The sequence below is a fragment of the Amblyomma mixtum genome, chromosome 1, assembly GCF_055824585.1.
Source record: "Amblyomma mixtum isolate Tamu chromosome 1, ASM5582458v1, whole genome shotgun sequence".
NCBI classification, from domain to species: Eukaryota; Metazoa; Arthropoda; class Arachnida; order Ixodida; family Ixodidae; genus Amblyomma; species Amblyomma mixtum.
The window spans coordinates 177,688,518-177,708,047 of NC_143012.1; the positions used below are offsets into that span (position 1 = coordinate 177,688,518).

At 47.6% G+C, this 19,530-nt stretch overlaps 1 protein-coding gene across 1 annotated transcript in view; it reads right to left on the reverse strand.

Moving 5' to 3' along the window:
* LOC149370028 (ETS homologous factor-like) overlaps window positions 1–18,101 on the reverse strand; it is a 439,106-nt gene extending 421,005 nt beyond the window's left edge. Inside the window, exon 1 of the mRNA XM_089559737.1 lies at window positions 17,178–18,101. Coding sequence (XP_089415863.1) covers window positions 17,178–17,518 — 341 coding nt within the window. The 5' untranslated portion in view covers window positions 17,519–18,101. The remainder of the gene's footprint in view (window positions 1–17,177) is intronic.
* Window positions 18,102–19,530: the final 1,429 nt, after the last annotated feature.

The window sequence follows — 19,530 nt, forward strand, 5'->3', positions numbered from 1 at the left end:
CGACGCCATCTGGAGTAGCCCGTATTCCCTTCTGTCAGAAAAGAGCAGCATTTCGCGAGAACTCGCTGACCTATAACGTTGAGGAAATGCGATAACCATAATTAGCTTCGTAACACGAGTTTCGTCTCTAGTCCAGGAAGAAAGAACACAGCAACGGAAGCAGATCTGCTGTATTTCAAAGCCCGCACAGTTCTACGAAGCAGGCGTGGCGACAGTGAGCACGGCCGGTGACCGCGAGGCCCTTGCCTCCTTCCTCAAATTGGTCGGCTCTGTGTGGGATCAGCGCGTCCGTTAACTTAAGGAACTTCACTGAGAAACGGCACGCGTTTCCCGGACTCTCAGCATTATATACCTATGCAGCTGCACTTCGCTTAGCAAACAAAAAAAAAAGTACGGAGCGCGGATAAGGTCGAAACGAGGCGTATTCGATTGGGAGAGCGGATAGATTATTCAACTCATCTTTACCGGGAAAATGAACCGAACACGACTGCGACCCAAGTAGACGTCGTACAACATCCCCGTTGGCTTCTTGTTCCTGCTATTAGCTAGTTTATTGAGAGCTCTTCTTCTTGCACTCTGGCCCTCGTTATGCATATGGATGGGCACGCGCTCCATTACATGGGCGGACGCCTGTTAGAGCGTGTCGACCCGGTAATTCCTGCGACGATGCGCGCCCTTAAACACCTGTTTAACGCCCTTCGTTCGCCGATAGTGCCTAACTACAGTACGCATCGGAGAAGACAGGAGAGTGGCTTACTAAATATCGGTTCTCCGAAAAAAGAAAGAAAGATTGCGATCTTCATGCGCTCGCTCAGGGAAGCGGCTGCCGTCTTTTCCACGCCGATGCTACAGTCAACATAACCGGGCTGCACGCTGACGTCACTTCTGACAGCCATTATTTCTCGCTACTCTATTATCTTTTACTGCGTTTTTAACAAGAAATGATAACTGAAGTGCCAATAAAATGACGCGAGTTCGATGCCGGCCGCGGCGGTCGCATTTTGATGGAGGCGAAATGCTAGATGCCCGTGTGCTGTGCGATGTCGGTGCACGTTAAAGAACCTTAGGTGGTCGAAATTATCCGGAGCTCTCTACTACGGCGTCCCTCATAGCCTAAGTCACTTTGGGAGGTTGAAAGCCATAAACCAAACCAAACCGACATATATTACCAAACTAGTGGAGCTTTCAGTGAGAACAGTCCGCGCTGACCGAGCGCAGCTTTGGAATAAGTCTTCTCAAAGCTGCCAGTTACTTGTCTCTAGTGTTTAAGTCTTCGTCTAACCATTACTATGCTCTGGAAACTATGCGGCAAAGCCCAGTGGGGAGCACGCGCAGTTAGCGGTGCGTGGACTAAGATACGACACAGTGCTGTGCTTTCTAAGATCTTTTCTTCGCCTATGAGCTTACAACCTTTTCCTGTCGCGTACAGAAAACGGTCAGCGGTGCTTTGCTGAAGTTATGAAGCTGGGATCTCGAACGGAGCGCTCTTCCGAAAGGAGCTGGTAACGAAGCAACGCGATGGATTAAGGGCACTATTTGACTGCAAATGAATAGGAGTTGCCCCAGAGTATTCAGTTACCCTTTCAACCATGTGCATTTTTGCTCACCTCTGCGAAAACAATAAGGCCTTCGCTTTCAGAGCCAACGCTGTTCGCGTCTTCTCGATTGTGGCTGTCTTATCCAAACGAATCTCGTAGTATGAAATGGCACCGAATAGCTCCACATCAGACTCTCTCAGGCACGAAACTCTTTCGTTATATGACCAGGTCGCAAAAAATAAAGTCAGTCTAAACCAGTCTTTTACGCGCTCGCTCGCTTTGTTAAAACTTCCAGTTACTTAGCAGTTCTTGTCCTCATTTGTAAATGCGTCAATGTCGAAGAAACGTCACGGTTCTCGCGAGCTCTCCCCTTTGGCCATGTTAGAAAGAAACAGCCTCAAGTGAAAAATAGCTGTGATGCAATGGTAGGCAAATACGTCACGCCCTTGTAAACCAATGGGGAATTGTATAGCGACGTCATCACTGCTGCGCTCTCTGATCTTTGTGGGGTGCTTGACTTACCCACGCGAGTTCAGGTGGTTGCGACGCCATGACCCTTTGTACGAATCCGGATTTTCGTAGCTGGACATCGGGGTTTGCTTCGAATGCCCTTTCTAACACTATCGCGTGAACATATATTTCTTCGTAATTTATTTTTCAGAGAACTTAAAAACTATGATAGTGAGCTTTTATCCGACCTCTCAAATATCTCTTTAAATGTTTACATTGTTTAGGGGCTCTAGGAGACAATGCAAAGGTGTGCATGATTTCGTAAAAACTCTGACAGTCTTCATAAAAACGTGAGACCTCACAGACATTACGAGGGATCATTCACGAGAGATCATACACATAGTCCAGGATCATTGGCCTGGACAAGTCTCTCCAAAAGGGAGACCAAAGGTCATGGTAGAGCCTGGTCATGCCTTCGGGGTAGCAGGGAACAATGTCAGGCAGAGTTTCCGCCCTCTTTCCCCCATTCGGGCCACCTCAATCATACCCCCCCCCCCCCCCCCCCACACACACCCCCCGGCCTTTTCACCGCAAGCGCGCCTACGGGCAAGATATACTGAGCGCTTACAGCGCACATACATCTCAGAGGATCTCATTTGAATGAGATGCGCAATAAAAATCTCGTGCATCTTATAGACACCTCTCACGTGCCAGCTTAAGCATACGATTTCTCGCTCCTCAGGATCGTGCTGAGGACGTCGCCGGAGAAAAAGGAAAAAGTACTGCACTTTTGTGGAGACTGCGAGAAAAACCTTTTTCTTACTGAACAAATAAATGGACAGATATCCAAACTAAAACATCTGAATTTATTAGGTAGATGCACCTTTTCCATGAAACCTATCCCTCCTTTGTGCTGTTTCAAAGTTCACGAAAATTTCGCAACACGCAGACTTGTGCATGCCTTCCGATCTTTCCTGCGTCATGTGAAAATATTTGAGATGTAAGACCGCGACCGGGTATATATTTCGAGGAATTCATCATGGCGGAATAGATTTGTAATATGGTGGTAATTACTCATTGGCATCCACACAAGCGCAGCCATACGGCCACAAAAGAAAGTACTACAGCTATGGTAGAGCGTGAGCGCATTAACTGTGAGCTACATCTCCATTTAAATGCCAGGGTCCAAAAAAATATATTCTATTACCCGATGTTATGCTTCAGTTGTATTCATTTGATTCGTCGAAAACGACGAGAGTGAATTAAATTCAGCGTTACCGAACGAGAACTGATTTATTGGGTATAAAAGAGAAAAGAGCACCAAAGCCTCTTTTAAGTTCGAGTAATTAGAAAAAAGAAAATGAAGCGCGCCCGTCGCTGTAGCAGGAGACTGAATTTATTGCTTTATGGCTCACGTAAACACACGCTGGTGGAAACGCAAGGCTAGCTTGTGAAGTACTAAATTGTGGAAGTAAAGATGCAAGAAAGGACGAGAAAAAATTGAAGAAAAGTACAGTCACCTTCCAAGAGGGTACGAGGAGTGATCAGCTGTAGCTGGTTCGAGAAATTAACAGAATGACTACACCACGCTTGACGCTATGTTGGTACTCAACAAACGCAAATAGAGGCCGTAGCCTGTGAACGATCGGGTAGATTCGTGGCTTAAGAGCAGCGCACTCTCCATCACGGTCTGGGTTAGGACGTCCAGTACGAATTCGGTTGCCCGTTTAAGTTTCGCCGGAGGGTAGAGACCAGGGTAGAGTGGCCGTAGGTTGGTTGTACAGTGGCCCGGTCGGAGACGGCAGCTTTGTACTACACATGGTCGTCTATCTTTTTGCCGCGGCATGAGGCACATGGACGAGAGGAAGACGACGACACAGACGCCACGGGCCGCCGCGGTGGATCAGTGGTTATGGTGCTCGGCTGCTGACCCGAAAGACGCGGGTTCGATCCCGGCCGCGGCGGCTGGAATTTCTTTGGAGGAGAAATTCTAGAGGCCCGTGTACTGTGCGATGTCAGTGCACGTTAAAGAACCCCAGGTGGTCGAAATTTCCGGAGCCCTCCACTACGGCGTCTCTCATAGCCTTAGTCGCTTTGGGACGTTAAACCCCCATAAACCAAACAACCAACAGACGCCACGAAACCAGGGCCACTGGGAAAATACAGCTACCAGTGTATTAAGCACCATCATACGCTTAAGGACATGATGACTGCTTCATGCATTCTGACCTTTAGAACCATGTTTCATCGTAACATTGTGATCCAGTGGTGCGGCATGAAGTGACGTTTTGACGCGTCCGAATGCATCATCCAAGCCAAACTCGTTCGCCCTGCGTTCGCTAACCGCGGGATATTTATTCCGCTTGCGCATTTAGCGCCGCTAGCGGATCAGTAAGTGCTGTGAACTTGAAAAAGGTCGCCACAGTTACTTAGAGGGCATGGCGCATTTTCCATTCCGTGTGACGTAGCAGACACTCGCGTACACCTTCCAGCCAGGCAGAGAAATAAAGCACACGAAATGAGCAGACCAATAACGCCAGATCGAAGAGATACGAGACAAAAATAGACGTGGCACGAGAGATAGCATCGCGAGACATGGTCGGGGCGCGGAGGAGACGTTCGACGAAACGGGAATGGGGAAGCGACGGCGCGTCTCCGAGGGTGACGACGAATCGCTGCCCGATCGACTGCGCAACCTTATAAGCGAACAAGTGAGGCAAAGACGCTTGCCACTACAGCTTTAGCGAGTCGCACACACCGACGCCACCTGAAGCCCAGCTCTGCATTCTAAACAGCGGCAATCTAAACATACGCGCTGGCAAAGCTAAAGCTATTGTGTCATACGTGCTTTCTTCGCATTTTTATTTCATTATCCTTCATTATTTCGTAAGTGGCATTTGGAATCAAGCCGCGGTTGCTGTCAACGAAAATTGTGTCATATAGTGCAGATTTAGACATGTCGATACGATTCCAAGTCTTCAAGTATCTAAGGATGCTATTTTCATACACACAGCTCCCACGGCTTAATCAGTGTCACTTAAACGTAGAGGTGTGTAAACTTAACTTTTAGTGTTTTCAGCTGCCCTTGTTAAAAAGTAGAATAAAATTTCATTTTGCGTTTTTTTTTTCTCAGTGAAATATGCAACGAGCAGCCGAGCCTTTACACCAGGCTTCACGGGAAACGCAAGAAAAATACTGGAAACGTTGAAAGGTCGTGTCAGTTAAGAAAAATACTAGTTTAAATATTTGCACTCTTCGTGGTAAACTCCCGAAGTGGAACGGTAAAGGAAATGTTGCATTTAGGCAATGTAGTTCGCAGTTTTAGTTAGGAATCAGCAGTTATCTCCTGAGAGGGCGATTTTCGCGAATTTCTGCAAAGTCTCCTTTCTTGTTGTCGCTCCTTTGCTTCTTTTACATACAAAACGCGAGTACTTTACTTTTTCACCTCTGTCGCTTGAACGGCACAAAACATTCTCGGCACGAGTACTAATATTTTTTAAACGTTCACACTGTTGTGTACGAGCTATGATCTGCAACAAACCTGCAACATTGTTTTCGAAATTTGCGCAGCAGTTGTCTATGGCGGAATGGTTTTACGCGTACAAGACTATTAACCCGAACTATCGATTTCAGCCGTGTTACCTAGCTGCATATACGCTTTAATTTTACTAAAAGTGCATCTTAAGGCAAAACTAAAGTTCTGATGGCGATAACTTTAAAAATAGCGGCGGAAGTGTACAGCACATAATAGGCTTATACCACATTAAGAGCAGGTTTGTTGGCGTCGGCTGTAAGGTTTGATGTGGTATCCAATGTTGGCTCTTGCTGGACGCCCTGGTTTCGTTCCCACAGTAACCTGCCGCTCACGAGATCAGCACCAGAAGCGTGGACGGAAGCATTACTGGAAATATGTAACACTCTGCAGAGCATTCGAAAGTTGAATTAGCGTACAGCGCTTTTTTTTAATACTGTGTAGCCATTTCTGGCTTAAGTTCTATTGTCCCCTTCAAGATTAAGATGATTCAAGCTACTTTCTCTCAGGAAGAGTAATGTCGACGACTGCTCAACCCAAAGGAAGCAGCTAGGAAGACTAGCGCTTTAGAAAATATTGCGTTTTTGTTTCCATTCATTAAAAATATAATGAAGTAAAGTAAAGTAAAAGAAAAAGCAGTGCTCTTGCTAGTGGTGAACTTGAGGACAGTGGCGTGCGTATGTTCTAACCGCGCGGCAGTCGGGTCAGTCTACACCCATTCTAGAGATGTTATTTGGGACCAGCGCCACCTTTTCTGGTCACCGTTGACTCGGAAAGACCCGTGCTACCACTTGTGTCACGTGAAAGTGCTTGAAGAATGTGTCGAGCTCGATTAGCAGACGTAGGTGTTAATGCCTGTTCATGCTTACGGTTTAGAAGACTTAGAAGAGTCGAAGCGTTTGTTTAAATTTGCTTGGAGGCAGTTGTACACCTGCAAGCAATTCTCCCTTGATGCCAGGGCTTTATCACGGCGACAGTGAAGAGTTCAACTGGAATGAATTGTAATTCCCCAAGCAAAAATAAAAACAATAGGCAGAGAATATAGCGTCACTAAAGACAAGCTGGACTTCATTACCTAGGCAGAAGCTCTGAAAAATGCTTTCATACTCAATAGACTGCGTACACAGACAATTGCCTCGCCTTGCAAGAAAGAATCAATAAAGCTAAAATTTTCTTGTAAATCGGCTGCCACCAGCGCAAACATACAAGCAGTTGGTTTCTGTTGTCCGACAGTGTTCTGTACGAGTACCGATTACGGGCGCGGAAAAGTTGAACGGAAGAAATTCACTTCTATCAGCGATTGTCCAATCACACATGGTAAATATTTAACATCTTTTGAAGCACTGTTACTCTACCCACTTACAGGAGAGTCATTGCGCTTTTCACTCATATGTTGTGGACTCGATGTTAGCTCACAGCGGGAGACTATTTCTGAGTAGTGCCAAGAGGCGGCTAGTGATGGATGTTCTCGATAAGGCGGTAGAGGTGACTGCCCGAATACTGGGGACATTAGCCAGACTTTGTTGTTGCACAACTTCTAATGCTTATTCCTTAAACAGTGCGTGGCAGTTTCACACGTGTGGCTTTCGACAGTGCAGCTCAGTGTCAGAGCGGGGCACTGCTGTCTACGTAAAAAACGTAGGCGAGCAAGTGAGGCAAAATGCTGAAGCGTTCAGAGCGATGAAAAAACTAAATGTAACGACGTGACAGAGGATTATGCGGGATAACACACGGCAACAACCCTACATACAAAAGAAAAAAATTAGCAGAGACACTTAAGACTGTTTCCGTGTGGGAATGCCAAAGCATGAGGCAGTGGGCTCCACTATCTGCGCCGTTTCCGGTGGCGCGATGTATGAAACCACACACACACACACACATCCGCGTATGACACCATCCGTTGAACGCTGTGCGACGAACGGTCACCTTACAGTTTTGATACGAAAGTCTGGGAAGGAATGCAATTGATGGCTTATATGTCGTCGGTTCGAATCCTTCTTGTAAGATAGCCTGCAACTTGGCTAGTTTTGGTAGAGATGTCGGGAAAACTGGCGCCACATAGAGGTCGACCAGTGGCGAGTATATAGAGACGAACGACATGTATAGCAAATAAAATAAAAATATCTGTGGCATTCGGTTCGTCTCCGTGTATCTGTTTTTCCAGCCAGCGTCCGTCCCGGCGGACGCGGTTGTTGAGACGCGCGTCTTTAATCTTTTTTTTTGTCTTTCATCTTATCTTTCAACTGTATTCTATCTGCACGTGGCAGCGGTGGTGGTTCGGCTTGAGCCAGTTGGCAGGCCCGTGTTCGGCTTGCTGTGTGCGCCGCTTGATGACGTCACCGTATTTTGTCATGGCTTGGATTTCCGGCACCATATGAGAGTACACACACACACGCAGTCGGTTTTTCTGGTAAATGGGACTGCTAGTGCTTTGGCATAAAAAAATTTACATTCTTAGCCCCAACGCAGGTGGGCAGTAAAAAGTGACCCCTAAAAGACTGCCTTAGAATGCCTGGCGTAGAAAGCCCGTTCACTTCGGCCCAGTTAAAAGTGAGCGGAGAGCTGGGGTGAATGCATTGTACTTGGAACTAATAAGAGCGAGTAAAGGGCACTCCGCACTTTGCGTCTCCTTGAGGCCCGAGTGAAAGAGACAACTGGTTGCTTAAGTTGAAACATAATTTTTAAGCAGAACTAGATCCCTTAATGCGGGCAGAACCTTTTACAGCTGAGGGTCTAACGATCCTTGTACGTTATAGCGTGCACTGCTATAAACTCTGCGTGCGTGTGCTTTCAGAAATAAGCAACATTCCAGGTATGTGCATTACAATCTATCAAATTATGATGAGTGTATACCTAAATCACATATTCTGCAGTAGAGAGTACAAAACTTGGTCCTCTATGAGTCGCTATGAGTAGAATGCTTACGTGGAACGATGCAGTAATTACTTAAAGGTCCTCAATGTTTCCCTTTTTCGCCGGAGCTCTTAACAAGGGAACTGCGTGGGAGTGCATTAGTACTATGCGACTGCCAATCACATTTCAGCTGCCCAAGCAGTACTTTGTTTATTTTTTTAGGGAGGGCAAAACATCTGTAAGTGTACTATGGGGAGCCTGCGCTGCCCAGGTGGCATTGCAGTTATTCCACTATTCGACTAAAAACTGCTGCCGTCAGTCGCTTGGGCCGCTACAAACGCGAGGGCACATTCTGAACGAAAAGAAGCCCGCGTTTGGTTGATAGCACTATCTGCCTCGCTTCTGTAGACATAACCCCGATAACTGACACGCACCACGTGTGGCTTCGACAGAGCGCAGAAGCTCACGCCAATAAGCTCAGGAAGGTGGCGTGGAATAGCACTACGAGTGCACCAAAAACTGCTTGCTCCTCTCGCTAGGCTGTGTGTTACGGCGCTACAATCGACACGGCAAACTTCAGCGCAGGTTACCCATAACGCACGCGCGCTCTGAGGAGCGTCAAAACTTGTCACAAAGCTTGTCCCATTAACAAAACTTTTCTTCTTTGCCATATCCAGTCGATAAAGCGCTACAGAGGCCAAGCTTTATGCACATGATAACGAAGTAAGTTTCGAAAACTGTTTGAAAAAGAAAAACACGAAAGAAGAGCTGCTGTTAGTAAATCCAACTGCTGTGTCTTGACTAAGGCGACCAGTTCAGCGGTAATTTTTCAGATAGACTTGTCATGACTTTCGCTTTTTCCAGTCCAGGTCGTTTTTTTCTAACTTCGTCGTTTCTTATCGATGTGCTCCCTTTCTCTAATCCTTTTCCTTAGTTGCTTTCTTGAACGAGACGTAGGTAAAGAAGCAATAGAAGCTGTGTTCGTTTTACAAACTTTATCTGCACTTTGCTTCTCTTACGTATATGTGTTTTGGAAATTAAAATTACTTTCGAGCTTACACGGGATTCATTTGTTGTTTTGCACATTTTTCCTTCTGTCTGTATATTACGGCCCCCCATAAAAAAAAGAGGATAAATTTCAACTCCTGTGGAGTTTACGCATCTTTGTAGCGATACTCTTTCCTTTGGTTTCCACGCGAAACGTGCATTTCTCGACGGTGTCAGATGTGGTGATCGTCCTCAGAGTGTGTGAGATAAGAGAGAGATAGCGCTGAAGGGAAAGACAACCGACCTCGTTAAGCCGACTCCAGTAGTAGAAATTGCAAAGTCGCTGAAGGGTCTCCATACTATAAGCACCATTAGGCGTTCAACACAGAAGCGAGAAGGAGTTCGTGGGGAATTGTTTCGATATATATTTTTTCACACTTATATCTAATCGCTTTGAGTTCTGTGCGAAACTCTAAACATACGCGGAAATTCTAGAAAAGTGGAGTTGTTCAACTGGATGTCCTTTATGAACGCGTTTTTTTCCCCCATATCCTAAAAGGACAGTGCAATGAATTAAAGGTCGCTTGTAAATGTTTTAAATGCTTAGAAATGGTGCTAAGAAGCATTCACACCAAGCATGTGTCTTCAGAACTGAGTCGCCGATTTATTATGAATATTTAAAAACCGTGTTTTTAAAATTCGCTCGCCTGTTGGCGTGCTCGCAGTGACCGATTTCGAAGCTAACATCGTGATAGTAGACGTCACTAGGCCCGTGACGTCAGCAGGCCACCACACGCTGTCATTGGCTGGAGCCACGGCAGCCACGACGTCACGGGCACACTTCCGGTAGCCGTGAAAATCGTCAACCAGCGCCGCCGCGCGACCCCCTCGGGCAAGCGCGAGCAAGGACATATATGGTTTCAGTTTACATCTGCTGCCTCTTTCTGTCGGAAGTTCCGGAGCCACTCGCAGTGTCTTTTTGGTCCGCCCGAGATGAATACGCCTTCCCGGTAGGCGAAGAGAGACCGAAGAGACGCGGCTGCTGGGGTGCTGGGTGCGAGAACGGCAAGTCGCAAACCGAGCGTTAGAGAATGACGTATTGATGGGCGGGACCCAGTCCCAGAGCTGTTTTTTATTTATTCTGGTGCCCCGTGTGTACGAGTCGGGGGGGGGGGGGGGGGGGGGAAGAAGAGGAAGGGCATGGTTTTTAATCGTCTATTTCTTCGTTTTTATTGATGCTATAGCTCAAAAATTCTTGCGCTGAAGTGACGAGTGATGGAATGGCTATCTCTCGTCTGTTTTACGCGATCTGAATTTATTGCATAGTCCCTTTGAGTTTGCACCCTAAAGATCAATATATCCGCAGGTCCTTCCCCGGTCGGCTTGTAGTTTTCTGCTATTTATTGACAGAAACATACCACACTGCCTTTCCATAGCAGTCTTCACATCTCTGTGCGTGGGCAGGACAAACTTCAGAGGCGATATTTTTCAACTCACAGAAAAATAAGTTAATTTACGTCGTTACGTTCATAATCATATCGTGTATTATTCCACGATTGCCCCAAAATTAAAATTGATGACCAAGAAAACTGGACTTAAATCTACGATATGGAAGATTAAAATACAATTGGCAATCAAATCAAAAAAGTAAAGAAGTTCGTTTTACTTAACGTTAGCAGCACAGTTAAACGTTTAGGAATATCGAAATCAGCACGAAAAGAAATTAGCTACAGCACCAATGTGAGCCGAAAATCGCGCAACGAACAGTGGGAATTAAGGCACTTGAATTTCATTCCAATGCATTAATGAGAACGACGACTATGAAAATGTACGACGTTCTAACGAAAAGACATATGCAAAGACGACGTTAGCCATTGATTTCGCAAAAAAAAAGGCACGTAGACAACTAAGATATCCGTGAAATACTTGTCTCGCCTATACTATATCGCCGGCAGTCTTCCTTTTACGTTCCCACGGTTTTTTAAACGCACACAGAGGCCGAAAGAAATTTCAGGAGATTTTATTTTGTAACCCTTTTGCATTTCTGCAAGAAAAACCTTTCGGAATACTCAATCGCCTTGCCCGCGTCAACGTTAGCAGTATTCCTAACCTCCCTCTGCAAGGATTCCAGCAAGATCGAGCGACGGCGTTGAAAAGGTCCGCTCAGGTCGCTTGTGCTCGACGTGATCACTTTAACGGTAACAATGAGAAGATAAATAAGTAATTTTGGGTGAATGTTTTCACTCATCCGATGATATTTGGAGGTTCAAAGCGCTGCAAGAGAATAAGGAAGCTATCATGAGTCCAAAGAGCGGATTGGAAGGGCTTGTAGCATAACCGTGATCTGAGCTAGTTGGTACATCTTCACAACCTCACCAGCGCTGCGACGAGGAACAAAGACAGAGAAGGTAGGACAGGGATAAGCGCTACTAACAACTGAAAGTTTATTTGAAAAAAAAACACACAGGTTGTATACACTCAAATGGCAACCGGAAGCGCCTGCGCTTCCCGCGTAAAAAGCACACAAAAGAAGTCAGGAATCCAGATACGAAATTTCACACTCATGGATAGCTACAGAAGGTGTGCTAACGCACGTGTCGCTGTTCTTGTGAATGTGATAGGCTTCACACAACTCCCTGCTCAACTGATCTTGGTGTCTAAACTTAATCTTAGCCCTGTTAAGAAACTTCAAATAAACTTTCAGTCGTTAGTAGCGCTTGTCCCTGTCCTTCCTTCTCTGTCTTTGCTCCTCGTCGCAACGCTGGTGAAGTTGGGAAGGGCTTGATATCACCGTTAGCCACGATGCGGGTGCGAAATTAGAGGGCCTAATTACCACTTCGGCTCGGCGCGATCAGGACGAGGACCTCGTACGTATATGTTCGGACAAACCGTGGACCGCACGGCGAGCGGGCGAAGTACAGCCGCCGAAGCCTGGCGGGCGCTTTTTTTTCCTCAAAGGTCGCGATGTGTGTCACCGAGTTTCGAGAACGTTCGTGCGCCGCTTTCTTCGGGAATACGCAGCGCACGTCGCCTAAGCGCGCGATGCGCGGATTCTGATACCTTAGGCGCGTTCGGGCTCTTGCGGCGTGGCTATACAGTCAAATGTGCCGCCGGCGCTTCATTAAAATTCCCTACGGGCCGGCTAACTGACGCACAAGGGGCGCTTATTTGCGCCGCAGATCACTGAAGGTGCCGCGTGTAAGTGTGGAACGATGAACGTGCGGGTGCGGGGCTCGTCGATACAGGAGCAATAAATTAGGGCTAGGGGTGAAACAACGATACCATCGTGTCCCGGTCATAGGCGGTGTAACACCTGCTGAGCCTGGGCTATATTTAGTGCCGATACTTTGCATAGTTTTTTTTTTTTTTACATTCGTTGTTTTCTGTCAAAGCACCGCAGAATGGCATTGAGACCACGTACGACGGTCAGTCCGTATGAAGTATACAGTGAAGGGAATGAGGGTCTCGCCTTAAATGCAGCAATGGCGCCGCCTCCGAGAGGGTTTTTCGGCCGTAGGCTCAGGGCGTGATATGCGGACAGGCAGACAAAATCCGCTCAAAACCGGCGTTCTTTGAGAAGCTAGACAAAGGCAAAATGGATCCAAATAGACGTTAAGCGTAGTTTCCTGTTTATAGTTGGCACAAACTATATTACCAGATGTCCACATGGGCAGCCACCATGAGAGAAATACGCAGTGTTCACAAATATTTCCCCTTGGCTAGTGTATCCAAAGCACCAAAGCATCGCTAATCTATCCTATCACATTTAGATGCGTCTACAAAATCCGCGGGGCAATTTATTGGTTGCTTTGCTTCTGCATTTACAGATATTTCAGGCTGTGAATAAGAATCAAAACCTTGAGAAAAACAGCGCTTGCAGACAAAGGACCAGACCGAGAAGGACACACAACTGCGCTGACTAACAACCTTTATTTCGGAAGGGAGCCACCTGCACCTTTTATACAAGTTTTATCAAAAACTTCTTGCTATTGAATTCGGATTCGATTTCAATACCGCATCAATAATCATTCGTGGTGAGGCACTCGCTAACACTGGTGGCAGAACGTAGTGTAGTTATCGAGCCTTTATCATTCAGGTGTGCTAAAGCCTCACGTCACACAACATCCGTTCAGGAGTATATATCCGTTCAGATATGCATCTATTGGCACGACTACAAAGTATATTGCGAACGCAACCAAACTTTTCGATTTTCTCTGGATGAGCTGATACGTTGGAATCTTCGGTACCTGTGGTACTAATCATTTGTGCTAGTCAGTTTACATATAGTTAGGGAATACCGTGTATTTTTGCTTGGGTAAGTGTATGGCAAGTTGAAGTTCAGCTGAACTTATTATTGATGCTTTTATAGAAGTACCGCTTTGACACAGTACTACTGATGCTCACCTGAATACTGCACAGATAAACACATTTTCTACTTCCATTTGTAAACTTCCTTACTCGCTTTAAAACGCTCAACTCATGCCTGTTTCTTTGTTGCGCTTATTTTGACCCGAGTGTAAGGAAGACCGAGTGCCCCACATTTGACTGGACATTGCTTTCAAAACTAACCAGCGCGCATGTACGGCGCAAAAAGACTTGGACTCATAATACAGCGCTTCTCAGTCCCGTGTTATGCGTCTAAGCCCTTTTGTACTGTCTGTGCGCTGGTTGCTTTTCGAGTGAACCCATATCAAACAGCCTAGATAGCCATTCTATATTGGGTGGTGAATAGCAGCTTTTTTTCAGTAATATTCACGCTCAATTCCATCTAACCGAAGTTTAACTCTCGCATGTTCATACAGGTTGGCTCCAAGGCCATACAGGTTCATACAGGTTGTTACAGGTTCATACAGGTTCATACAGGTTGTCCCTTAGGGGACAACCGAAAGGAGTGCCATCTCAGCAGCCCTCTGGTCATGTTCTGCTGTCGGTTGAAAGCGAGATGCACGACATACGGCAGCAACAAAGTGCTTTCCCATAATTCAGAACAATGAAGGGCGCCATCTTGTGTATTGCGATGCACGAAGGGGCAACGCGTCACGTACTGGGCCGCATTGGAACGGTAGCTGAATGAGAACCGGGTGAAGAAGCTACGTCGGCGTCGGTGTGTGTTATTTTGAATTGGAAAATTCTCCTATCCGCGATCCAGGACCAATAGGTGCATTGGGCCAGGAAGCATGGGCTGTGTCTAGGATGCGCAAATCCTCCCAACAAATCTGGACAAAAGCATTTTTGAGCGGGAAACCAATTATCAGAGCAATTTTTTCATATAATGCAAGATTTCACTATAACAATCCATAGATCTCCAGATCACCCGACGTACAGTCATGTGTTTTTTTTTTCTATTAACGTTTTTACTATCCTCAAAAGCGTTCCCCATTGTTTTTATACGGAAGTCTTATCTGTTCGATGATATCGATGGAAATACTTTAAAGAAAAGATCTTACTACGTATGAGAAGAATGGATCATTACCTTCAATATTGCTGCAAAAGCATCCTACAGTTTTCCAATTTTGAAAATTTTTGTGCTAATCTGTTGATCATGCTCCGGTCATTTGGTCGCGATGGTCGTGGCTCATTCAGGATTTGAAGAGTGCGAGGGTTCGGCAGCTATCTCTGCGACGACTACGATAAAGTTGTACGTGTGAAGTGTGTGAGTTTTTTTATTTTGTCCTTTTCATTCCGGGGCTTCGCTTCAGTGGAAGCACCATGACATTGAGGGACTTCACTATAAAGCAGATAGTAACGGGAACGGAGCACCTGCGAAGATAACGCTGCGTATACAGCTCTCCCTATCTCCCACAATAAAAAAATGACGAAAGGAGCCATGCAACAAAGAAGAACGGAAGAGTTCGCGCTAAATATGTTCCAACTGTGTTGCTCAGTTGACACATTTGCGCGGGAGGAGTTAGAGTCTTGCTCCTTCCACGCATAACTGCCACGAATGTCGTAAGGTGTCCTCAAGAAGTTCGAAAGGCTTACACGCCCTCTGTTGATGCACTCATTACTGCTTGCTTTGTGGTGCCGTTGTTGAGTGCCCCTCTCCTCGATTTTATTAGCGCTAAACTCATGAAGAAACAGCGGTGCTTCGACTAACGGCTTGCATTTGGACATCGGGGGCCGCTTATTTGAGGTATGACACTAATTATGCTCACGAAGGTATTTGCACATTCGCACGTGCGTTAATAGTCGCAAGGCCACCACAGCTTGTGCATCCGAGTTCAAACTTGCAATTCTGTTCACACGACCGTACCAGCTAATGCTGCCCAATCAAACCAGAAGGAACAGATACGATACACACTTTATGGTGCTTCAACGTTGTTTGTCCTCGATTACTGTAGCTTTGAGGAGCCTTTAATCGTTTTAATTCAATTAACCCGAAACTATTTTCATCGCCGCGCAATTATCTTGCCCACGGAACTTCTTTTAAGTGGCGGGGTTAGATCTTAAGCCTACCGTTGTATGGCGAGGGGAGACGGTTTGGTATCGACTAAAAACGGCTCGACTGAGCGATTCTGGTTTAATTGATATGATGTGTACTCAGCGCTGTGCGGTCATGCAACCTTCAGTGTTGGGAAAATAGCACACAGGACGTTCATATCTAGTTTTTTTTTTTTTTTTGCATTGAAGTGGACCAACGGAGAGCACCAGATGCGATCCAGACTAGCGCAAAATACTCCATGCGTGAATATTTTTTAGCTCGTCAATGGTGCCGGAGGAGCTGACATGCATGATACATGCACCGCCACTATGAGAAAAAATTATCGTAGCACACACGACGGAGAGATGATGTGCACGTTTTTCGCCGCATGCAAACATCAACATCGGCCTCCTTCTGTCATCGACTATGTGCAACAAGGTTTATTGTGAACTTAGCGCGATGCCCACCGCTGTCCAGCGCTGGTAGAGCAAGCTGTGTTTGCACAGCCTCCCACTAAAAAGTCACAAGGAGAGCAGCATACGCACCTAACCCGCGGTGAAAGCCCCATGGTTAACCCGCATGAACACGTCCCACGTCAATCTCATGACCACAAGGGACACGTTCGCGGGAGCATCTGCATCGCAGCCCAGCCTCCATAACACGTTCTGACTTACAGGACGCTGTACGCGACGTTTTCGGCTATGACGCCTTACGACGACCAGGAAGTCTCCCCGAAAAATATCCCGCCAACTACCGCTGAGAAAGGTTAAGGTCCCACCTGTACTGTGTTATCGGCTATGTGGCAGTTTGTCGTCGCCTGCAAACATCACCAGTACTCCCGTTAAACGCACTATTCCTTGCATATCCATTTCCTGTCTGTTCTTGCTCGGTTTGTGCTGCTCGCGCTATCCACCCCTTAAGAGCTCCCATGGCATGCATTTTAACGAGGGGCTGAGAAAATAATGCGGAAAGCACAAGGCAAAAACAGCATTGATAGTTACCACAAATATCAACGAAGAGGCAAGACGAGACGCGAAACAGACGCCCGCAGTCGCAGAGTATTTGCGCATAAGGAAAAAAGAAGACAGAAGAAATAACGGCTGGCTGGTAAGAAACGAATGCGAGGAAAAGTGAACACTACAACAGCCGTCACAAAGCAGGCAAGACGCACGTCGCATGAAAGCGCGTTCTTTCGCTTAATGTAGAGGAAAATAAAAAAGCCACTAGCGGAGAAAAATTCACGACAACCAAAAAAAGACGTAAAAGAAGCCAACGCGCACCGTTCACACAAGCCACGGCAGACGCAAGCAGAACGCTCGTTTCGCCAAATGCATCACACAAGCGCACGCTTCACACTTTTTCGAGGCCGCGCGGTCATCGGCCGGCCTGGGCTCACCTGTATCCGTTGTATCCGCCGTACGCGCCGAGGTGGTAGCCGGCGGCTAATTGCTGCTGCTGCTGCTGCTGCTGCTGCTGTTGCTGCGCCTCTGCCATCTGAGCAGCTTGCTGCTGTTGCTGTTGCATATGTGCAGCCTGCTGCTGCTGTTGTTGCTGCTGCTGCTGCTGCTGTTGCTGCATCTGCTGTTGAGTCATAAGTCCCAGGGAGGCGGCGTGCGAGTACTGGTGCAGCGCTTGCTGTTGCTGCTGCTGCTGCGGCGGCGGCGTCATATTTTGAGCCATGTGTCCGGACTCGGCGAGACCGAGCATGGACCCAGCGGCCAGAGCACCGCTGGCCATCGGCGCTTTCGGGGTCGCCGCGTTGGGCGGCGAAAGTGACCTGCCGACGGCGAGAGTGAATACGACGACCGGCCGGGTATCACCGACGACCGAGACCAACCACTCGTAACATGCACCGCACTCGCCGCGACCTCAGCGCGGCGGCACTCGTTCACCAGCGCACACCGTTCACACACGAGGAGCAGCACGGAGGGTCTTTCACTTTCAGGTCGCCGGGGGCAGGCAGAGCACCGTTTGAGATCCAGAGTCCGCTCCGGAGGACGCCCGGAAGAGAAAATCCGAGAATGTTCGAACAGGGCAGCGGTGCAGTCGCAGGGTGTATCTGCAGATCCGTTCGGAGAACCTCGAACAGTTCGCGCACCCACGCAACACACACACGGGTCGAGCCAAGCACGTGCGCGCTAAGTCCCGCCGCCGCGTTCTCCGGAGACGAGCGTTGGTCCGCAGCCGCAGCGGTTGAGGATAGTGGCGGGCTCTCGGCGCGGTGGGCGTCCCCGACGCGGGCGAGGAGGCCACGGAGAGGACTCTCGTCGCTCGGCTGCACCGAAATGCTGCAGCAGTGGGCCCTACTTCCTCCAAGTTCACTGGAGGAGCCCTCCTTCCTTGCGCCGTCCCCGCATATACGCGCACCGTTCCTGCTAACAGGATGGAGGGAGCCGAAGACGCGGCCGTTCGCCCGCGATGGGAGCGTGCGCGCGTGTGGAGGCTCCTCTGGAAGCGAAAACGTGCGCTGCGTGGTGTTTACAAACACGGGCCACGCCGGTTGCAGGTATTGCCCCCGGCCATCTTGGCTCGGAAGGCACGCTCTCCCGGCCCTCGCGCTCACTATAGCAGCGCGCCCACCTGTAACTGGTGCCCGTTTACCATGTCTACTATGAAATGATCATCACTACTCTCTGGACGATATTTGGACTTGCATTTCTTCTATTTGCACACTTAATATTAGTATTTGTTCACGCTTCCCCGCAGATGTCGCGGGTTTGCTTCTCGCCTTTCCCAGGGCACAAATTCTTTTCTTGGGGCTGGAACTCTTTGAGATAAGTGGCCCTTTTCACTGGCAGCAGGAAAAGATGCGGAAAATGAACGGATTCGTACTGTTAAGCCATGGCTTCACGATAATTGCCCTAGAACACTTTGAGGCTGGACGTAACGTTTGAGTTTGGCTCAGCCATGCGGACGCACCTAGGGAAGCAGTGTACCTGCGTCGTTTTCAGTTTTAGAGCTGCCTCTCGTGGGCAGCCCTATTCTGGGTTGAGAGATATCGAACTTACCCGCGGCTACGCAAGGAGACAAAAATTGCTTATAATGCCATCGCAATAGGGAAGTTGCACGCTGCTCACGCTTTGTCACGTCCATTTGGTGTGCGGGACGCTAATTAATGCAAATCTAGTTCTACTGCTAGATTATTGGAATGATACGGTCACGTCCAGTACATTCACGTGCAGGCTCAATTTCTGATAATGTGTACTGGTTCTAAACGACCTTCAAACGGCGAAACCGGTGAGCAGGGCTTTTCATTGTAGAAGCGTAAATTATTCAGTAAGAAAACCTAACGGCTCGTAAAGAAGCAGTTTTCGTTCGCATCCTCGTCATTAGCGATCCACGCGTGACTGGAATTGCCAGTGTAGAGGCACAGCTTAGCAGCTACTGCCGTGCCCAGAACGCGTAATCGTGATAATTTATAAGATTCTTGAGAAGACGGACTGTATACCGAGCAGCCAGGGAGCGACTGGACGGTCCGACACTTGCTTACGGTCCGACGTTGTTAGGGTTCGCCTCGACTTCGTGGCATGCAGCACGTGCCAGTGCTATCCACGAATGGCTTGTCGCGCGCATGACGTAATTAAACATTTTCGGGCATTAACATGCAGGGATAAGTTTTGTCCTCAATCGTATTAAGAAAAGCATTCCTGAATTCGGATTAGAAATGGATGCAAAGCACGAACACACGGACGCTTTTCAGCCGCCGTGGGGGCTCAGTGCTTACCGCTCTTGGCTGCTGGCTCGAAAGA